The sequence below is a fragment of the Heterodontus francisci genome, chromosome 9 (genome assembly GCF_036365525.1).
Source record: "Heterodontus francisci isolate sHetFra1 chromosome 9, sHetFra1.hap1, whole genome shotgun sequence".
NCBI classification, from domain to species: domain Eukaryota; kingdom Metazoa; phylum Chordata; class Chondrichthyes; order Heterodontiformes; family Heterodontidae; genus Heterodontus; species Heterodontus francisci.
The window spans coordinates 120,917,127-120,939,451 of NC_090379.1; the positions used below are offsets into that span (position 1 = coordinate 120,917,127).

Genomic DNA, 22,325 nt, shown 5'->3' on the forward strand with positions numbered 1-22,325 from the left:
ACTTAATAGTACATTACTAAAGAGTGTGCAGGGACTGATGGACTTGGGGTTCATGTGCATAGATTATTGAAGGTGGCGGAACATATTGAGAGTAGTTGGCAAAGCATTTGGGATCTTGGGTTTCATAAATCGAGGTATTGAGTACAAAAGGAGCGAGGTTATGCTGAACCTTTATAAAGCTCTGATTAGGCCCCAACAAGAGTATTGTGTCCAGTTCTGATCACCACACTTTAGGAAGGATGTGAAGCTCCGAGAGGGTGCAGAGGAGATTTACCAGAACGGTTCCAGGGATGAGAGATTTTAGCCACAAGGTGATGTTGGAGAAGCTGGGGTTGTTTTTTTTTTAGTTTAGTGATACAGCACTGAAACAGGCCCTTCGGCCCACCGAGTCTGTGCCGACCATCAACCACCCATTTATACTGATCCTACGCTAATCCCATATTCCTACCACATCCCCACCTGTCCCTATATTTCCCTACCACCTACCTATACGAGGGGCAATTTATAATGGCCAATTTACCTACCAACCTGCAAGTCTTTTGGCTTGTGGGCGGAAACCGGAGCACCCGGAGAAAACCCACGCAGACACAGGGAGAACTTGCAAACTCCACACAGGCAGTGCCCAGAATTGAACCCGGGTCGCTGGAGCTGTGAGGCTGCAGTGCTAACCACTACGCCACTAGGGCGGCACAGTGGCGCAGTGGTTAGCACTGCAGCCTCACAGCTCCAGCGACCCGGGTTCAATTCTGGGTACTGCCTGTGTGGAGTTTGCAAGTTCTCCCTGTGTCTGCGTGGGTTTCCTCCGGGTGCTCCTGTTTCCTCCCACATGCCAAAGACTTGCTAGTTGATAGGTTAATTGGCCATTATAAATTTCCCCTAGTATAGGTAGGTGGTAGGGAAATATAGGGACAGGTGGGGATGTGGTAGGAATATGGAATTAGTGTAGGATTAGTATAAATGGGTGGTTGATGGTCGGCACAGACTCGGTGGGCCGAAGGGCCTGTTTCAGTGCTGTATCTCTAAACTAAACTGAAGAGAGCTGGCATGGAATCAAAAAGCTGAATGGCCTCCTTCTGTGCCGTAATGACAATGACTCATTTGTGTAATTGCTCTTCATAATTTAACCCTTGGAGTCCAGGTATCATTCAGTTAAATCTATGCTGTACTCCCTTCAAGTTAATATATCCTTTCTAAGGTGTGGTGCCCAGGACTGAACACAATACTCCAGCTGTTGTCTAACTAGGGTTTTTGTGTATCTCAGTGCTTTTCCAGTTACACTGACACCTGAAATCTTTTCCCACAGAAGGAACAGAAAAATCTTTTCCTTCCACATTTAAAAAGCTGATGATATTCAGGCCCTTATGAATGGAGTGACTCTGTCAGATGTTGATCTGATGCTTGCTTTGAGTTTTGCTGTCTGCAAATCGTTGTCTTCCAAGCCCCTGTAAAACGAATTTACAAAAGCCATCATTGTCAGTTCAGGATAGAAATTCACAACATTCTCTCGCCCTGCTTCCTGGCCCAGGATGGCCGTGCATGCGCCCTGCTGTACCTTGTCCTGAGGGAGGTAACACACCATCCTGAATTCATGCCTGCAGCTGCAGAAACGCCTGTATATTCCCCGAAGTATCAAAACTCCTATCACTATTGTTTTTCCAGTCTGCTTTGTGTCCACCTGCAGCTGAGCCAACCATGGTGCCACAGACTTGGCTGCACGCCCCCAGATGGACCATCATTTTCAAAGAACAAAGAACAGTACAGCACAGGAACAGGCCATTCGGCCCTCCAAGCCTGCGCCGATCCTGATGCCTGCCTAAACTAACACCTTCTGCACTTCGGGGCCCATATCCCTCTATTCCCTTCCTATTCATGTATTTGTCAAGATGTCTCTTAAACGTCGCTATCATACCTGCTTCCACCACCTCCCCTGGCAGCAAGTTCCAGGCACTCACCACCCTCTGTGTAAAAAAACTTGCCTCGCACATCCCCTCTAAACTTTGCCCCTCGCACCTTAAACCTATGTCCCCTAGTAACTGACTCTTTCACCCTGGGAAAAAGCTTCTGACTATCCACTCTGTCCATGCCGCTCATAACTTTGTAAACCTCTATCATGTCACCCCTCCACCTCCGTCGTTCCAGTGAAAACAATCCGAGTTTTTCCAACCTCTCCTCATAGCTAATACCCTCCAGACCAGGCAACATCCTGGTAAACCTCCTCTGTACCCTCTCCAAAGCCTCCACGTCCTTCTGGTAGTGTGGCGACCAGAATTGCACGTAATATTCTAAGTGTGGCCTAACCAAGGTTCTGTACAGCTGCAACATGACTTGCCAATTTTTATACTCTGTGCCCCGACCGATGAAGGCAAGCATGCCGTATGCCTTCTTGACTACCTTATCCACCTGCGTTGCCACTTTCAGTGACCTGTGGACCTGTACGCCCAGATCTCTCTGCCTGTCAATACTCCTCAGGGTTCTGCCATTTACTGTATACCTCCCACCTGCATTAGACCTTCCAAAATGCATTACCTCACATTTGTCCGGATTAAACTCCATCTGCCATTTCTCCGCCCAAGTCTCCAACCAATCTGTATCCTGCTGTATCCTCATCACTATCTGCAACTCCACCAACCTTTGTGTCGTCCGCAAACTTACTAATCAGACCAGCTACATTTTCCTCCAAATCATTTATATATACTACAAACAGCAAAGGTCCCAGCACTGATCCCTGTGGAACACCACTAGTCACATCCCTCCATTCAGAAAAACACCCATCCACTGTTACCCTCTGTCTTTTATGACCGAGCCAGTTCTGTATCCATCTTGCCAACTCACCTCTGATCCCGTGTGACTTCACCTTTTGTACCAGTCTGCCATGCGGGACCTTGTCAAAGGCTTTACTAAAGACCATATAGATAACATACACTGCCCTTCCTTCATCACTCATCTTCGTCACTTCCTGAAAAAACTCAATCAAATTAGTAAGACACAACTTCCCCTTCACAAAACCATGCTGTCTCTCGCTAATAAGTTCGGTTGTTTCCAAATGGGAGTAAATCCTGTCCCGAATAATCCTCTCTAATAGTTTCCCTACCACTGACGTAAGGCTCACTGGCCTATAATTTCCTGGATTATCCTTCCCACCCTTAATACTGGATGGAGAGTGGGATCACAGAATCATTACAGCGTAGCAGGAGGCCATTCAGCCTATTGTGTCCGCACTGGCTCTCTGAAAGAGCAATTCCCTCAGTTCCATTCCCCTGCCTTCTCCCCATAATCCTGCACATTCTTCCTTTTCATATAACTGTCTAATTCCCTTTCAAATGCTTCCATTGAACCTGCCCCCACCACGTTCTCAGGCAGCAGATTCCAGACCTTAACCACTCGCTGTGTGAAAAAGTTTTTCCTCATGTCACTTTTGCTTCTCTTACCAAATACTTTAAATTTGTGCCCTCTCATTCTCGATCTTTTCATGAGTGGACAGTTTCTCTCTATCTACTCTGTCCAGACCCCTCATGATTTTGAACACCTCTATCAAATCACCTCTCAACCTTCTCTTCTCCAAGGAAACAGTCCTAACTTCTCCAATCTATCTTCATAACTGAAATTCCTCATCCCTGGAACCATTCTCGTGAATTTTTTCTGTACTCTATCCAATACCCTCACGTCTTTCCTCAAGTGCAGCGCCCAGAATTGGATGCAATACTCCAGCTGAGGCTGAACAAGTGTCTTATACAAGTTCAACATAACTTCCTTCCTCTTGTACTCTATGCCCCCATTAATAAATCCCAGGATACTCTATACATTATTAACCACTCTCTCAACCTGTCCTGCCACCTTCGATGACTTGTGCACATACACACCCAGGTCCCTCTGCTCCCGCACCCCCTTTAGAATTGCACCCTTTTATATTGTCTCTCCATGTTCTTCCTACCAAAATGAATCACTTCACATTTCTCTGCATTGAACTTCATCTGCCACCTGTCTGCCCAATCCACCAACTTGTCTATGTCCTTTTGAAGTTTTACAATATACTCCTCATATTTCACGATGCTTCCAAGTTTTGTATCATCAGCAATCTTTGAAATTGTGCCCTGTACACCAAGGTCTAGGTCATTAATATATATCAGGAAAAACAAGGGCCCCAACGCTGATCCCTGGACAACTCCATTACAAATCTTTATCCAGCCTGAAAAACATCCATTAACTATTTCTCTTTGTTTCCTGTCACTCAGCCAATTCCATATCCATGTTGCTACCGTCCCTTTCATTCCATGAGCTACAAGTTTGCTCACAAGTCTGTTGTGTGGCACTGTATCAAACGCCTTTTGAAATTCCATGTACACCACATCAACAGCATTGCCCTCATCAACACTCTCTGTTACCTCCTTAAAAACTCCAGCAAGTTAGTTAAACATGATTTTCCCTGAAGGTATCCATGTTGGCTTTCCTTAATTAACTTGCATTTATCCACGAGACTATTGATTTTGTCCCTACTTTTTTTTTTGAAATTTTCCCACCAGTGAAGTTAAACTGACTGGCCTGAAGTTGCTGTGCTTATCAAAGGTGTAACATTTGTAATTCTCCAGTCCTCTGGCACAATCCCCGAGTCAAAGGAAGACTGAAAAATTATGGCTCGTGCCTCTGCAATTTCCACTCTCACTTCCCTCAGTATTCTTGGATGCATCTCATCCGGCCTTGGTGCTTTATCCACTTTAAGCACAGACAGCCTTTCTAATACCTCTTTATCAATTTTATACCACTCCAGTGTCTGACTTACCTCCCATTTTGAGTACTGAGATACACTCAGAGGTCTCCTGCGCTACCTGCCTGTTTCTTATTGACTTTCTGTTGGCCACCCATTCCCTCTCTCCCTACATACTCTTCATCTGTGGGGTGACCACATCTATAAATGTGTTGTCCACAAAGCTCTCAAGCTCATGGATGTGTTGCAGTGATGGAGCGTGAGCTGCTGCAACTGACAACACTTCCTGCACAAATGGTTATCCAGGACATGGAAAGGGTCTTGGAATTCCTACATAGCAAAGGATGTGCACTCTACAGGTTGGAGCAGCCCTGTCATAATCTATCTATTAGATAATAAATCTTCCTACTGCCAAACAACCTTACTCATACTAATAAACCTCGCTACAACTCATAAACCTTACTATGATTAATAAACATTACTATTATAATAGAGAAGACGCCCAGCTTCTGACTTCTCTTCTGTTGGTGTCACTTCAATCTCGAGAAGCTCCCGCTTGTTCTGATGAAAACTGGAATGTTTATTTTCCAGCACCTTGGACTAACTTCCTAACTTTGGAGAAAAGAAAACAAAATTACAATACTTACCAGCCAATCAACTCACAGGCTTCCTGACTCGGTAGAAACGGCGATCAGGATGGGGGTGCCTCCCTCTCCCCGCAACACTGAGCCCGGCAGCTCTAACTCGAGGCCTGAGAGGCGCTGAGACTCGGTGCTACTAATGCTGCACTCGCCCCGCTCAACTTCCGGGAGCCGCACCGCGCATACTCCGCGTAGACAGGCGGGCTCCGAGGGGCGGGTACTTACTGCGTCTGCGCGTTGCTGCCCGTCTGATGGAGATAGGTCGTATTCACGTTCGCGTTGCCCTCTGGGTAGGATAATCTTCCATTTATTAGTAATTACACGGAGGGGAAATTCAAATTTCATACTCATAGACAAAATCCAATGATGTAAAACAGTGAAAATTATCCACTCCCACTCCTCACCAGGGTCATGCAAAATGAATATATTAATTATAACAATTGTATCAAACACTGCGTTCGATACCTTGATTTCTCTAAGGTAAGAGGAGACTGATGTTCTGTTACCGACTGTTCCATTGGTGGGTCTTTTCTCCTTTGTTAATGGAAGACTTGTATTTTTGTAGTGCCTTTCATGTGTTTTACAGCTAATGAAGTTCTTTTGATGTGTACTCAGTGCTGTTGATAGCTGTGGCTCAGTGGGTCACAGTCTCACCTCTGAGTTAAAAGGTTGGGGGTTCAAGTTTTCTGCAGTACTTGAGCACAAAAATCAAGGCTGATACTCCAGTACAGTAGTGAGGGAGTACTGCACTACCTGAGGTCTTGTCTTTCAGGTGAAACATTAAACTGACACCCTGCCTTCCCCCTCAGGTGGATGTAAAAGATCCTGCGGCACCAGAGCGGCGGTGGCAGGCGGACCTGGGAGGAGGCGGATCTGGAGCGGGACCGACAAAAGAAAGAGCGGGGCTCGAGCTTACGCTTACCTTGGACCGAAGCGGCGGCAATCTCTTTCTTTTTTCCTCTCTCTTTCTTTCTCAGTTAATCAGGGACAGCCAGCATGGATTCATGACGGGAAGTCATGCCTGACAAATCTCACTGAATTTTTTGAAGAGGTGAGTAAGGTAGTGGACAGAGGAGTGTTTATGGATGTTATTTATATGGACTTCCAGAAGGCATTTGATAAAGTCCCACATAAGGGACTGTTAACTAAGGTAGAAGCCCATGGAGTTGAGGGCAAATTATTGACATGGTTAGAAAGTTGGTTGAGTGGTAGGCAACGGAGAGTGGGGATAATGGGTAAGTACTCCGATTGGCAGGATGTGACTAGTGGTGTCCCGCAGGGATCTGTGTTGGGGCCTCAATTATTCACATCATTCATTAATGACTTGTATGATGGCATAGTAAGTCATATATCCAAATTTGCTGATGATACAAATTTAGGCAGCATTGTAGACAGTCTAGATGATAGCATAAAATTGACAGACTAGATGAGTGGGCAAAACTGTGGCAGAAGGATTTCAATGCGGGCAAGTGTGAGATTATCCATTTTGGACTAAAAAAGGATAGAGCAGAGTACTTTCTAAATGGGAAGAGGTTAAGTACAGTGGATGTCCAAAGAGACTTGGGGGTTCAGGTGCATAGATCTTTAGCATGCCATGAGCAAGTGCAGAAAATAATCAAAAAGGCTAATGGAATGCCAGCCTTTATATCTAGAGTATTGGAGTATAAAGACACAGAGGTTATGCTGCAGCTGTACAAAACCCTGGTTAGACCCCACTTGGAGTACTGTGAGCAGTTCTGGGCACCACACCTTAGGAAGGATATATTGGCCTTGGATGGAGTGCAGCGTAGGTTTACAAGAATGATACCTGGATAACAGGGGTTAAGTTACGAGGAGAGATTACACAAATTAGGCCTGTTTTCGCTAGAATTTAGAAGGTTAAGGGGTGATCTGATTAAAGTCTTCAAGATATTAACAGGAAAAGACAGGCGAGATAAAGATAAACTATCTCCACTGGTTGGAGATCCTAAAACTAGGGGGCATAGTCTAAAAATTATGACCAGACCATTCAGGAGAGATATTAGGAAGCACTTCTTCATGCAAAGGGTGGTAGAGGTTTGGAACTCTCTCCCACAAACAGCAGTTGAAGCTAGAACAGTTGTTAATTTTAATTCTGAAATAGATCGATTTTTGATAGGCAAAGATATTAAGGGATATGGGCCAAAGGCAGGTATATTGAGTTAGACCATGGATCAGCCGTGATCTCATTGAATGGCGGGACAGGCTCGAGGGGCTGAATGGCCTACTCCTGATCCTATGTTCCTATGTTTCTCCCTCTCTCTCTCTCTCTCCACACTCTGAATTTCAAAGGAGGAAAAGAAAGACTTATAGTGACATCATGGGAAATCTGTAAGCTGATTGGTTGGGTAAGTAAAAGCTGTTGGTGCCTGTAAATAGCTTTAAAAATTCAGGTGAGAGAAAATTCCTTTTTTAAATCTCAAAACCTCAATCTCAAAAAGTGATAAGGTTAGTAACACTAAAGTGTGTTTTTTGTTTTCAATTAGTGTCATTTATTAATAATTACTAGTAATTATTACTAATTCTTTTAGACAGGAAGTAGTGGGTTTTAGGGAATCAAGGCCCCCAGAGTAAATAATCTTAAATTTTTTGAGTAAATTAAGGGAAATTCATGGCAGGGCAGCTTGGCAATGTGGAGTGCTCCTCCTGTGCAATGTGGGAAGTCAGGGACACTTCCTGTGTCCAGGGCTCACACGTGTTCAGTAAGTGTCTCCAGCTACAGCGACTTGAAATCTGTGTTTCGGATCTGGAGTGGCGGCGGAGGACACTGTGGAGTATCCATGAGGCTGAGATCATCATGGGTAGCATGTACATGGAGGTGATCACACCACAGGTAAAGACTGCTCAGGCAGAAAGGAAATGGGTGACCGCCAGGCAGAGTAGAAGAACTAAGCAGGGAGTGCAGGAGTCCCCTGGGTCCATCTCCCTCTCTAACAGATATTCCACTTTGAATACTGTTGAGGGAGATAGCTTCTCAGGGGAATGCAGCAAGAGCCACGTTTGTGGCACCACGGGTGGCTCAGCCTCACAGGAGGGAAGGAAAAAGAGTGGGAGAGCTATAATGATAGGTAATTCTATCATAAGGGGTACAGATAGGCATTTCTGTGGCTGCAAACGTGACTTCAGGATGGAAAGTTGCCTCCCTGGTGCTAGGGTCAAGGATGTCATGGAGCGGCTGCAGGCTGAAGGGGGAGGGTGAACAGTCAGAGGACGTGGTTCACATTAGTACCAATGACATTGGTAGAAAAAGGGATGAGGTCATGCAACAAGAGTTTAGGGAGCTAGGTGGCAGTGGTGTAGTGGTATTATCACTGGACTAGTAACTCAGAGACCCAGGGTATTCCTCTGGGGACAGGGGTTCAAATCCCACCACAGCAGATGGTGGAATTTGAATTCAATTAATAAATCTGGAATTAAAAAGCTAGTCTAATGATGGCCATGAAACCATTGTTGAATGTTGTAAAAACCCAACTGGTTCACTAATGTCCTTGAGGGAAGGAAATCTGCTGTCCTTACCTGGTCTGGCCTACATGTGACGCCAGACCCACAGCAATGTGGTTGACTCTTACATGCCCTCTGAAATGGCCTAGCAAGCCACTCAGTTGTACCTAACTGCAACAAAATCAATAAAAAGGAATGAAACTGGACGGACCACCCGGCATCGACCTAGGCACCGGAAACGACAACGGCAAACCCAGCCCTGTCGTCCCTGCAAAGTCCTCCTTACTAACATCTGGAGGCTTGTGCCAAAGTTGGGAGAGCTGTCCCACAGACTAGTCAATCAAAACCCTAACATAGTCACACTCACGGAATCATACCTGACAATGTCCCAGACGCTGCAATCACTATCCCTGGGTATGTCCTGTCCCACCGGCAGGACAGACCCAGCAGAGATGGGGGGACAGTGGTCTACAGTAGGGAGGGAGTTGCCCTGGGAGTCTTTAACATCAGCTCCGGATCCCATGAAGTCTCATGGCATCAGGGCAAACATGGGCAAGGTAACCTCCTACTGATTATCACCTACCGCCCTCCCTCAGCTGATGAGTCAGTACTCCTCCATGTTGAACACCACTTGGAGGAAGCACTGAGGGTGGCAAGGGCACAAAATGTACTCTGGGTGGGGGACTTCAATGTCCATCACCATGACTGGCTCGGTAGCACCACTACTGACCGAGCTGGCCGAGTACTAAAGGACATAGCTGCTAGACTGGGTCTGCGGCAGGTGGTGGGGGAACCAACACGAGGGAAAAACATACTTGACCTCGTCCTCACCAATCTGCCTGCTGCAGATGCTTCTGTCCACGATTGTATTGGTAGGAGTGACCACCGCACAGTCCTTGTGGAGACGAGGTCCCGCCTTCACAATGAGGATACAGTCTATCGTGTTGTGTGGCACTATCACCGTGCTAAATGGGAAAGATTTTGAACAGATCTAGCAATGCAAAACTGGGCATCCATGAGGCGCTGTGGACCATCAGCAGCAGCAGCAGAATTGTACGCAACCACAATCTGTAACCTCATGGCCCGGCATATCCCCCACTTTACCATTACCATCAAGCCAGGAGACCAACCCTGGTTCAATGAAGATTGCAGGAGGGCATGCCAGGATCAACACCAGGCATACCTCAAAATGAGGTGTCAACCTGGTGAAGCTAAACCCAGGACTACTTGCATGCCAAACTCCATAAGCAGCATGCAATAGACAGAGCTAAGTGATCCCATAACCAACGGATCAGATCTAAGCTCTGCAGTCCTGCAACATCCAGTCATGAATGGTGGTGGACAATTAAACAACTAACTGGAGGAAGTGGCTCCACAATTATTCCCATCCTCAGTGATGGAGGAGCCCAGCACATCAGTGTGAAAGATAAGGCTGAAGCATTTGCAACAATCTTCAGCCAGAAGTACCGAGTTGATGATCCAACTCGACACCCTCCTAAAGTCTCCAGCATTACAGATGCCAAACTTCAGCCAATTCGATTCACTCTGCGTGATATCAAGAAACGACTGAAGGCACTGGATACTGCAAAGGCGATGGGTCCTGACAATATTGCAGCAATAGTACTGAAGATCTGTGCTCCAGAACTTGCCGCACCCCTAGCCAAGCTGTTCCAGTACAGCTACAACACTGGCATCTCCCCGGCAATGTGAAAAATTGCCCAGGTATGTCCTGTACACAAAAAGCAGGACAAGTCCAACCTGGCCAATTACCACCCCATCAGCCTACTCTCAATCATCAGTAAAGTGATGGACGGTGTCATCAACAGTGCCATCAAGTAGCACTTGCTTAGCAATAACCTGCTCAGTGATGCTCAGTTTGGGTTCCGCCAGGGCCACTCAGCTCCTGACCTCATTACAGCCTTGGTTCAAACATGGAAAAAAGAACTGAACTCAAGAGATGAGGTGAGAGTGACTGCCCTTGACATCAAGGCAGCATTTGACCGAGTATGGCATCAAGGAGCCCAAGCAAAACTGGAGTCAATGGGAATCAAGGGGAAAACTCTCTGCTGGTTAGAGTCATACCTAGTGCAAAGGAAGATGGTTGTGGTTGTTGGATTTCAAACATCTGAGCTCCAGGACATGACTGCAGGAGTACCTCAGAGTATTGTCCTCGGCCCAACCATCTTCAGCTGCTTCATCAATGTCCTTCCTTCAATCATAAGGTGAGAAGTGGGGATGTTCGCTGATGATTGCACAATGTTCAGCACCATTAACAATTCCTCAGCTACTGAAGCAGTCCGTGTAGAAATGCAGCAAGACTTGGACAATATCCAGGCTTGGGCTGATAAGTGGCAAGTAACATTTGTGCCACACAAGTGCCAGGCAATGACCATCTCCAACAAGAGAGAATCTAACCATCTCCCCATGACATTCAATGGCATTACCATCGCTGAATCTCCCACTATCAACATCCTAGGGGATACCATTGACCAGAAACTGAACTGGAGTGACCATATAAATACCATGGCCACAAGAGCAGGTCAGAGGCTAGGAATCCTGCGGCGAGTAACTCACCTCCTGACTCCCCAAAGCCTATCCACCATCTACAAGGCACAAGTCAGGAGTGTGATGGAATACTCTCCACTTGCCTGGATGGGTGCAGTTCCAACAACACTCGAGAAGCTCGACACCATCCAGGACAAAGCAGCCCGCTTGATTGACACCCCATCTACAAACATTCACTCCCTCCACCACTGACGCACAGTGGCAGCAGTGTGTACCATCTACAAGATGCACTGCAGCAATGCACCAAGGCTCCTTCAACAGCACCTTCCAAACCCGCAACCTCTACCAACTAGAAGGACAAGCGCAGCAAATACATGGGAACACCACCACCTGCAAGTTCCCGTCTAAGTCACACACCATCCTGGCTTGGAACTATATCGCCGTTCCTTCACTGTCGCTGGGTCAAAATCCTGGAACTCCCTTCCTATCAGCACTGTGAGTGTACCTACCTCACATGTACTGCAGCGGTTCAAGAAGGCAGCTCACCACCACCTTCTCAAGGGCAACTAGGGATGGTAAATAAATACTGGCCTGGCCAGTGACACCCACATCCCATGAATGAATAAAAAAAAAAGTAGCAGATTAAAAAGCAGGGCCTCAAAGGTTATAATCTCTGGATTACACCCGGTGCCATATGCTAGCGAGTATAGGAATAGGAGGATAGAGCAGATGAATGCGTGGCTGAGGAGATGGTGCAGGAGGAAGGGCTTTAGTTTCCTGGATCAGAGTCTGTTTCTGTCAAAGGTGGGACCTGTACAAGTTGGATGGGTTGCACCTGAACCGGAACAGTATCAACATCCTTGCTGGGAGGTTTGCTAGTGCTGTTGGGGGGGTGGGGGGGGGGCGTGGTTAACCTAATTTGGCAGGGGGGTGGAATACAGAGTGGAGGGACAGTAGGGGGTGATGCACAGTCAAATATAGAAGAGAAATTGAGTCAGTCTGGAAGGCAGAGCAAATATAGACTTGTTGAGGCACAAGCGAATAATGCAAGACTGGATTGCATCTATTTTAACACAAGGAGTCTTACAAGTAAGGCAGATGAATTGAGGGTGTTGATTAACACCTGGGGATTGATATTATTATGATATTATTGCTATCACAGAGACATGGTTGAGGGAGGGACAGGACTGGCAGCTCAATATACCAGGGTATAGAATCTTCAGGCAAGACAGGGGAGGGGATAAAAGAGGAGGTGGCATTGCACTGTTGATCAAGGAGTCAATTACTGCCGTAAGGAGGGAATGATATCTTAGAAGGTTCCTCAAATAAGGCCATATGGGTAGAACTTAAAAACAAAAAGTGGGCAAATCACTTGGCTGGGTGTGTAATACAGGCCTCCAAACAGTCAGGGAGAGATAGAGGAACAGATATGTAAGCAAGTCTCAGAGAGGTGTAAAAATAATAGGGTAATAATAGTAGGGGATTTCAACTTCCCCAATATTAACTGAGATTGTCTTCGTGCAGAAGGCTTAAAGGGGTGGAATTCTTAAAATGCATCGAGAGCTTTTTGAGCCAGAATGTAGAACGTCCCACAAGAGAAGGGGCAGTACTGAACCTAATCCTAGGGAATGAAGCCTGACAAGTGGTAGAAGTGTCAGTGGGGGAGCATTTCGGGGATAGTGACCATTTCTCTGTAAGATTTAAGGTAGTTATGGAAAAGGACAAAGCTGGACTGGAAATAAAGGTCCAGAATTGGGAGAAGGCCGATTTCAATATGATAAAACAGGATCTGGCCAAAGTGGGACTGGGAGCAGCTACTTGTAGGAAAGTCTAACATCAGACCAGTGGGAGTCATTCAAAAAGGAAATAGTGAGAGTTCAGAGCCAACATGTTCCTGTAAAGGTGAAGGGTAGGACCAACAAGTCCAGGGAACCCTAGATGTCAAGGGATATAGAGGATTGCATCAGGAACAGAAAGGAGGCTTAAGGCAGATTCAAAGTGCTGAAAACAGCGGAGGTCCTAGTGGAGTACAGAAAGTGTAGGGGTGAGGGGTACTTAAAAAAAAAGTAATTAGGAGAGCGAAGAGTTGGCATGAGAAAACACTGACAGGCAAGATAAAGGAAAATTCCAAGACATTTACTAAGTATATTAAGGGCAAGAGGATAACCAGGGAAGGAGTAGGGCCCAAAGTGGCAATCTGTGTGTGGAGCCAGAGGACATAGGTGAGGTTTTAAATGATTACTTTTCATCTGTGTTCACTATAGAGAAGGATGATGTCGGTGTAGAGATCAGGGAGGGGGATTGTGATATACTTGTACACATTAACATTGAAAGGGAGGAGGTATTAGCAGTTTTAGCGGATTTAAAAGTGGATAAATCCCCAGGCCCAGATGAGATGCATCCCAGGTTGCTTTATGAGGCAAGGGAGGAGATTTCAGGGGCTCTGACAGAAATTTTCAGATCCTCTCTGGCCAGAGGAGAAGTGGCAGAGGACTGGAGGACAGTCCATTATTCAAGAAGGGTAGCAGGGATGAAAAGGTAATTACAGGCCAGTGAGTCTAACATCAGTGGTAGGGAAACTATTGGATTAATCACCACTTGGAGAAGTAGGGATGAATCAAGGAAACTCCGCATGGCTTTGTCAGGAGATCATGTCTAACACAGTTGATTGAATTTTTCGAGGAGGTGACTAGATGTGTAGATGAGGGTAAGGCAGTTGATGTAGTCTACATGGACTTCAGTAAGGCTTTTGATAAGGTCCCGCATGGGAGATTGGTTAAAAAGTTAAGAGTCCATGGGATCCAGGGCAATTTGGCAAATTGGATCCACTATTGGCTTAGTGGAAGGAGGCAGAGGGTGATGGTCAAGGGTCGTTTTTGCGTTTGGAAACCTGTGACCAGTGGTGTACCGCAGGGATCGGTGCTGGACCCTTGCTTTTTATAGTGTACATTAATGATTTAGATATGAATATAGGAGGTATGATCAGTCAGAAACAGGGGAATTTATTATGGGGAATAAAGAAATGGCTGACCAACTAAATGCATACTTTGGTTCTGTCTTCACAAAGGAGGACACAAATATCATACCAGAAATGTTGGGGAACACAGGGCTTAGAGAGAGAGAGGAACTGAAAGAAATCAGTATTAGTAGAGAAATGGTGTTGGGGAAATTGATGAGATTGAAGGCCAATAAATCCCCAGGGCCTGATGGTATGCATCCCAGAGTACTTAAGGAAGTGGTCCTAGAAATAGTGGATGCATTGGTGGTCATCTTCCAAGGTTCTATAGACTCTGGAACAGTTCCTACAGATTGGAGGGTAGCTAATGTAACCCCACTATTTAAAAAGAGAGGTAGAGAGAAAGCAGGGAATTATAGACCAGTCAGCCTGACGTTGGTAGTGGGGAAAATTCTAGAGTCCATTATCAAAGATTTTAAGCAGAGCACTTAGAGATTAGTGGTAGAATCGGGCAGAATCAGCATGGATTTACAAAAGGGAAATCATGCTTGACAAATCTACTAGAATTCTTCGAGGATGTAACTAGTAGAGTTGATGAGGGGGAGTCAGTGGATGTGGTTTATTTGGACTTTCAGAAGGCTTTCGACAAAGTCCCACATAAGAGATTAGCGTGTAAAATTAAAGCGCATGGGATTAGGGGTAGTGTATTGCGATGGATAGAAATTGGTTGGCAGACAGGAAACAAAAAGTAGGGATAAATGGGTCTTTTTCCGAATGGCAGGCAGTGACTAGTGGGGTACCTCAGGGATCGGTGCTAGGAACCCAGCTATTCACAATATATATTTATGATATAGATGAGGGAACTAAATGTAATATCGCCAAATTTTCAGATGACACAAAACTTGGTGGGAGGGTGAGTTGTGAGGAAGATGCAGAGAGGCTTCAGGGTGATTTGGACAAGTTGTGTGAGTGGGCTAATGCATGGCAGATGCAGTATCATGTGGATAAATGTGAGGTTATCCACTTTGGTAGCAAAAACAGGAAGGCAGATTGTTATCTGAACAGCTATAAACTGAAAGGGGAATATGCAGCGAGACTTGGGTGTTCTCGCACACCAGTCGCTGAAGGTAAGCATGCAGGTGCAACAGGCGGTAAAAAAGGCAAATGGTATGTTGGCCTTCATAGCGAGAGGATCCGAGTACAGGAGCAGGGATGTCTTGCTGCAATTATACAGGGCCTTTGTGAGGCCGCACCTGGAATATTGTGTGCAGTTTTGGTCTCCTTATTTGAGGAAGGATGTTCTTGCTATAGAGGGAGTGCAGCGAAGGTTTACCAGATTGATTCCTGGGATGGTGGGACTGATGTAAGAGGAGAGATTGAGTCGGTTAGGATTATATTCGCTGGAGTTCAGAAGAGTGAGGGGGGATCTCATAGAAACCTATAAAATTCTAACAGGACTTGACAGGGTAGATGCAGGAAGGATGTTCCCGATGGTGGGGGAGTCCAGAACCAAGGGTCATAGTCTAAGGTTACGGGGTAAACCTTTCAGGACTGAGATGTGGAGAAATTTCTTCACCCAGAGATTGGTGAGCCTGTGGAATTCACTACCACAGAAAGCAGTTGAGGCCAAAACATTGTATGTTTTCAAGAAGGAATTAGATATAGTTCTTGGGTCTAAAGGGATCAAAGGGTATGGGGGGAAAGCGGGAACAGGTTACTGAGTTGGATGATCAGCCATGATTATAATGAATGGCCTACTCCTGCTCCTATTTTCTATGTTTCTCTGTAAGGCCGCAGATGACACAAAAATTGGTGGTGTCATAAATAGTGAGGAGGAAAGCCTTAGATTACAGGACGATATAGATGGGCTGGTAAGATAGACAGAGCAGTGGCAAATGGAATTTAATCCCGAGAAGTGTGAGGTGATGCATTTTGGGAGGACTAACAGGGCAAGGAAATATGCAATGGATGGCAGGACCCTAGGAAGTACAGAGGGTCAGAGGGACCTTGGTGTACTTGACCATAGATCACTGAAGGCAGCAGCACAGGTAGATGAGGTGGTTAGGACAGCATATGGGATACTTGCCTTTATTAGCCAAGGCATAGAATATAAGAGCAGGGAGGTTATGATGGATCTGTATAAAACACTAGTTAGGCCACAGCTGGAGTACTGTGTACAGTTCTGGGCACCACACTATTGGAAAGATGTGATTACACTGGAGAGGGTGCAGAGGAGATTCACCAGGATGTTGCCTGGGCTGGAGCATTTCAGCTATGAAGAGAGACTGAAAAGGCTAGGGTTGTTTTCCTTGGAGCAGAGATTCCTGGGGGTAGACCTGATTGAGGTGTACAAAATTATGAGGGGCATTGATAGGATAGATAGGAAGAAACCTTTTCCCTTAGTGGAGATGTCAATAACCAGGGGGAATAGATTTAAGGTAAAGGGCAGGAGGTTTAGAGGGGATTTGAGGAAAACATTTTTCATCCAGTTGGAATCTGGAACACACTGCCTGAAGGGGTGGTAGAGGCAGGAACCTTCAACATTTAAGAAGTATTTAGATGAGCACTTGAAATGCCATAGCATACAAGACTACGGGCCAAGTGCTGGGAAATGGGATTAGAACAGATCGGTGCTTGATGGCTGGCACGGACACGATGGGCTGAAGAGCCTGTTTCTGTGCTGTATGACTCTATGATGCCAAGAGCAGGGGAGTTATCCCGGGTGTCCTGGCCAATATTTATGCTTTCATCGACATCATTAAAACAGATGATCTAGCCATTCTGACATTGCTGTTTGTGGGATCTTGCTGTGTGCAAATTGGCTGCTGTGTTTCCTACATTACAAGAGTGATGACACTTCAAGAGCATTTCATTGGTTGTAAAATGCTTTGGAACATCCTGTGGTCATGAAAGGTGCTACATAAATTCAAGTCCTTCTTTTAATGCCAGAAATACGGGAGGAAAGGTGCACATAGCAAAGTCCCAGAAAGGTGACTATGACCACATATTCGTATTTAGCGACGTTGTTTGAGGGATACATATTGTCAGCACCAGGGAGAACACCCCTGCTCTTTATAATAACTTGATGGGATCATTTGTGTCCATCTGAGAGGACAGATGTGGTCTTGGCTGAAGGTGTTATCTGAAAGATGGGACATCCGACAGTGCAACACTCCCTCAGCACTGCATTGGAATATCAGCCTAGGTTTTGTGTTCAAGTCTGTGGATGTGGATTTGAACGCACAACCTACTGACAGAGATGTTCTACATTATGATTGTTGGAGAAGCGCATATGTTTTATACAAAAGGAAAGTACTGGATGGTTCAACCTGAATTTGCATGGTCTCTCTGTATATTTTATTTAGAGATACAGCACTGAAACAGGCCCTTTGGCCCACCGAGTCTGTGCCAACCAACAACCACCCATTTATACTAACTCTACAGTAATCCCATATTCCCTATCACCTATCTACACTAGGGGCAATTTATAACAGCCAATTTACCTATCACCTGCAAGTTTTTGGATGTGGAAGGAAACCAGAGCACCCGGAGAAAACCCACGCAGACACAGGGAGAACTTGCAAACTCCGCACAGGCAGTACCCAGAATTGAACCCAGGTCCCTGGAGCTGTGAGGCTGCGGTGCTAACCACTGCGCCACTGTTAAGGTACTCTGGTTTGAACGTCCTTGAAGGGGAAAAAAGTCCAATTTTGCAGCTGTATCTCAACAGTGGGGAGGCAGTGTGTAGTGGTAACGTCACTGAACTAGTAATCCAGAGCCCATGCTAATGTTCTGGGGACATGGGTTCGAATCTCACCATGACAGATGGTGAAATTTGAACTCAATTAATAAATCTGGAATTAAAAACTAGCCTAATGGTGACCATGAAACCATTGTCGATTGTTGTAAAAACCCATCTGACTCACTAATGTCCTTTAGGGAAGGAAATCCTCAGCCGTCCTTCCCTGGTCTGGCCTACATGTGACTCCAGACCCACAGCAATGTGGTTGACTCTTAAAATGCCCTCTGAAATGGCCTAGCAAGCCACTCAGTTCAAGGGAAATTAGGGATGGGCAATAAGTGCTGGCCTTGCCAGTGATGCCCACATTCCACAAAAAACAGATTTAAAAAAATCATGCTTTTGAAATTGAGTTTTTTTGTTTACTGGATCTTCGCATGAGAGAGTGCAGTGAAGATTTAAGTATTTTTTGGTGTTCATTCCCCATTAGCACCAAGAAGGAAATGATCTGTTCTAGTGTCACTCTTAAACTTGCTTCTTAATAGTTAGACAGTAATTTTTCTCAGAGCAGCTTCCCAATGAGCGCTGTCTGTTTCAGTAGCAATTGTATTGAAGTAAGTTACAATCTGTGATGCTATATCTGGATTCAGAATGCAATCTTGAACATGGTCTTACTGTTTAGAATGCCATTTCAACCTTTTTATTCATTCATGGGATGTGGGCATCGCTGGCAATGCCAGCATTTATTGCCCATCCCTAATTGCCCTTGACAAGGTGATGGTGAAACACCTTCTTGAACCTCTGTGCTCTGTAGTGTAGGTACACCCACAGTGCTGCTAGGCAGGGAGTTCCAAAATGTTGACACAATGACAGTGAAGGAATGACTATATTTCCGAGCCAGCATGGGGTGAGACCTGGAGGGGAACTTGCAGGTGGTGATGCTGGTCATAGAGTTATACAGCACAGCAACAGAGATTCTGTCGGATGGTTCCCCAAACAGACCGTCAAGGTCATTTGGCGGAATGCCTCATCACCAGAACCTTCAAACAAGCACCAAGACGTCAGATCCTTCATGCACTCCCGAAGTCTCGCCCCCTCCGCACAATTCCCCCGCGGTGGCTGTGGTGGGGAAGAGATGGTTGCCCACCTCCTCCTGGAATGTATCTTCGCAAAGCAGGTGTGGAAAGAGATGCAGTGGTTTTTGTCGAGGTTCATCCCAAGCAGCTCTGTAACACAGGAGTCTATGCTCTACGGGCTGTTCCCAGGGACGCACACAGAGACAAACATCAACTGCTGCTGGAGGACTATCAGTTCGGTGAAAGACGCCCTTTGGTCTGCCCGAAACATGCTGGTCTTCCAGCGCAAAGAGTTGTCCACCACCGAATGTTGCAGACTGGCACATTCCAAGGTCCAGGACTACGTGCTGAGGGACGCACTAAAGCTTGGGGCAGCCGCAGCAAAGGCTCAATGGGGAAAGACCACAGTGTAAGGTCCCCCCACCAAGCTGAACTGAGGGGCTGGATCCATGGGAAACCCCTCGAACTGTATCAGGAAAATTTCTGTCTCCTGTATAATGTAAAAATGTATCTGGCAGGACAAATGTGAAATGGAAGGGTTGTGAGGCAACACATGATTGTATAGAAGGAAACTGATCACCTTTGCACTGTTTGTATTTTTTTGACTTGATGCTGTTTTAAACTGTTTGGGAATGTAATTTTTACAGATTTTTATGAAGAACGTATATTTTGGAAATAAAAAAAAATACAGCACAGCAACAGGCCCTTCAGCCCATCGTGTCCATGCCAGCCATCAAGCACCGATCTGTTCTAATTCCATTTTCCCGCACTTGGCCCGTAGCCTTGTATGCTATGGCGTTTCAAGTGCTCATCTAAATACTTCTTAAATGTTGTGAGGGTTCCTGCCTCTACCTCCCCTTCAGGCAGTGTGTTCCAAATTCCAACCACCCTCTGGGTGAAACTTTTTGTCCTGAAATCCAATCTAGACCTTCTCCCCCTTACCTTAAATCTATGCCCCTGGTTATTGACACCTCCGCTAAGGGAAAAAGTTTCTTCCTATCTACCCTATCAATGCCCTTCATAATTTTGTATATCTCAATAAGGTCCCCCCTCAGCCTTCTCTGCTCTAAGGAAAACAACCCTAGCCTATCCAGTCTCTCTTCATAGCTGAAATGCTCCAGCCCAGGCAACATCCTGGTGAATCTCCTCTGCACTCTCTCCAGTGCAATCACATCCTTCCTATAGTGTGGTGACCAGAACTGTACACAGCACTCCAACTGTGGCCTAACTGGCATTTTATAACCTCTCTGCTCTTATATTCTATGCCTCAGCCAATAAAGGCAAGTATCGCATATGCCGTCCTAACCACCTTATCTACCTGTGCTGCTGCCTTCAGTGATCTATGGACAAGGACACCAAGGTCCCTCTGACCCTCTGTACTGCCTAGGGTCCTACCATTCATTGTATATTCCCTTGCCTCCCAAAATGCATCACTCACACTTCTCAGGATTAAATTCCATTTGCCACTGCTCCACCCATCTTACCGGCCCATCTATATCGTCCTGTAATCTAAGGCTTTCCTCCTCACTATTTACGGCATTTCCAATTTTCATGTCATCTGTGAAGTTACTGATCATACCTCCTATATTCATGTCTAAATCATTAATGTATACTACAAACAGCAAGGGTCCCAGCACCGATCTCTGCGGTATCCCACTGGTCAAAGGCTTCCAATCGCAAAAACAAACCTCGACCATTACCCTCTGCCTCCTGCCACTAAGCCAATTTTGGATCCAATTTGACAAATTGCCCTGGATCCCATGGGCTCTTACCTTCTTAATCAATCTCCCATGCGGGACCTTATCAAATGCCTTACTGAAGTCCAAGTAGACTACATCAACTGCTTTACCCTCATCTACACATCTAGTCACCTCCTCGAAAAATTCAATCAAAATTGTTAGACATGATCTCCCCCTGACAAAGCCATGCTGACTATTCCTGATTAATCCCTGTCTCTCCAAGTGGAGATTAATCCTGTCCCTCAGAATTTTTTCCAATATTTTCCCTACCACTGATGTTCGACTCACCGGCCTGTAATTGACTGTTTATCCCTACTACCCTTCTTGAATAATGGTACCACATTCACTGTCCTCCAGCAGCTTTCCTGTGGCCAGAGAGGATTTGAAAATTTGTGTCAGAGCCCCTGAAATCTCCTCCCTTGCCTCACATAACAGCCTGGGATACATCTCATCTGGGCCTGGGGATTTATCCACTTTTAAGCCCACTAAAACCACTAATACCTCCTCCCTTTCAATGCTAATTTGTTTAAGTACATCATAATTCCCCTCCCTGATCTCTGCACCTGCATCATCCTTCTCTATAGTGAACACAGATGAAAAGTAATCATTTAAAACCTCACTTACACTCCACACATAGATTGTCACTTTGGTCCCTAACTCTTTCCCTGGTTATCCTCTTGCACTTAATATACTTATAAAATGCCTTGGGACTTTCCTTTATCTTGCCCGCCAGTGTTTTTTCATGCTCCCTCTTCGATCTCCTAATTACTTTAAGTACCGTTCTACACTTTCTATACTCCTCTCGGGCCTCTGCTGTTTTCAGCCCTCTGAATCTTCCATAAGCCTCCTTTTTATTTTTTTCCTTATCCAATCCTCCATATCCCTTGACATCCAGGGTTCCCTGGACTTGTTGGCCCTACACTTCACCTTTACGGGAACATGCTGGCTCTGAACTCTCACTATTTCCTTTTTGAATGACTCCCACTGATCTGATGTAAACTTTCTTACAAGTAGCTGCTCCCAGTCCACTTTGGTCAGATCCTGTTTTGTCATACTGAAATCGGCCTTCCCCCAATTCAGTACTTTTATTTCCAGTCCATCTTTGTCCTTTTCCATAACTACCGTAAATCTTCCAGAGTTATAGTCACTATCCCTGAAAAGCTCCCCCACTGACACTTCTACCACTTGTCTAGCTTCATTCCCTAGGATTAGATCCAGTACTGCCCCTTCTCTTGTAGGACTTTCTACGTGCTGGCTCAAAAAGTACATGCTATCCACAATGATCTCAGCCTCAGAGATGCTCCAGTGTCCCCAGCCACTGTTCCTGATCCGAAATGCTGATTTTGAGTAACTGCAGCTGGAGACACTTCCTGCACACATGTTCGCCCTGGACACTGGAAGTGTCCCTGACTTCCCACATTGCACAGGAAGAGCACTCCATGTTGCCCAGCTGCCCTGCCATGACTTCCCCTTAATTTACTCCCTTAAACCACTCACACTATTTACAC

At 45.7% G+C, this 22,325-nt stretch overlaps 1 protein-coding gene across 1 annotated transcript in view; it reads right to left on the minus strand.

Moving 5' to 3' along the window:
* Window positions 1-22,325, minus strand: part of LOC137373409 (uncharacterized) — a 114,088-nt gene that overhangs the window by 23,607 nt on the left and 68,156 nt on the right. The window contains 2 exon segments of the mRNA XM_068038226.1: window positions 4,000-4,105; window positions 4,880-4,988. Coding sequence (XP_067894327.1) covers window positions 4,000-4,105; window positions 4,880-4,988 — 215 coding nt within the window.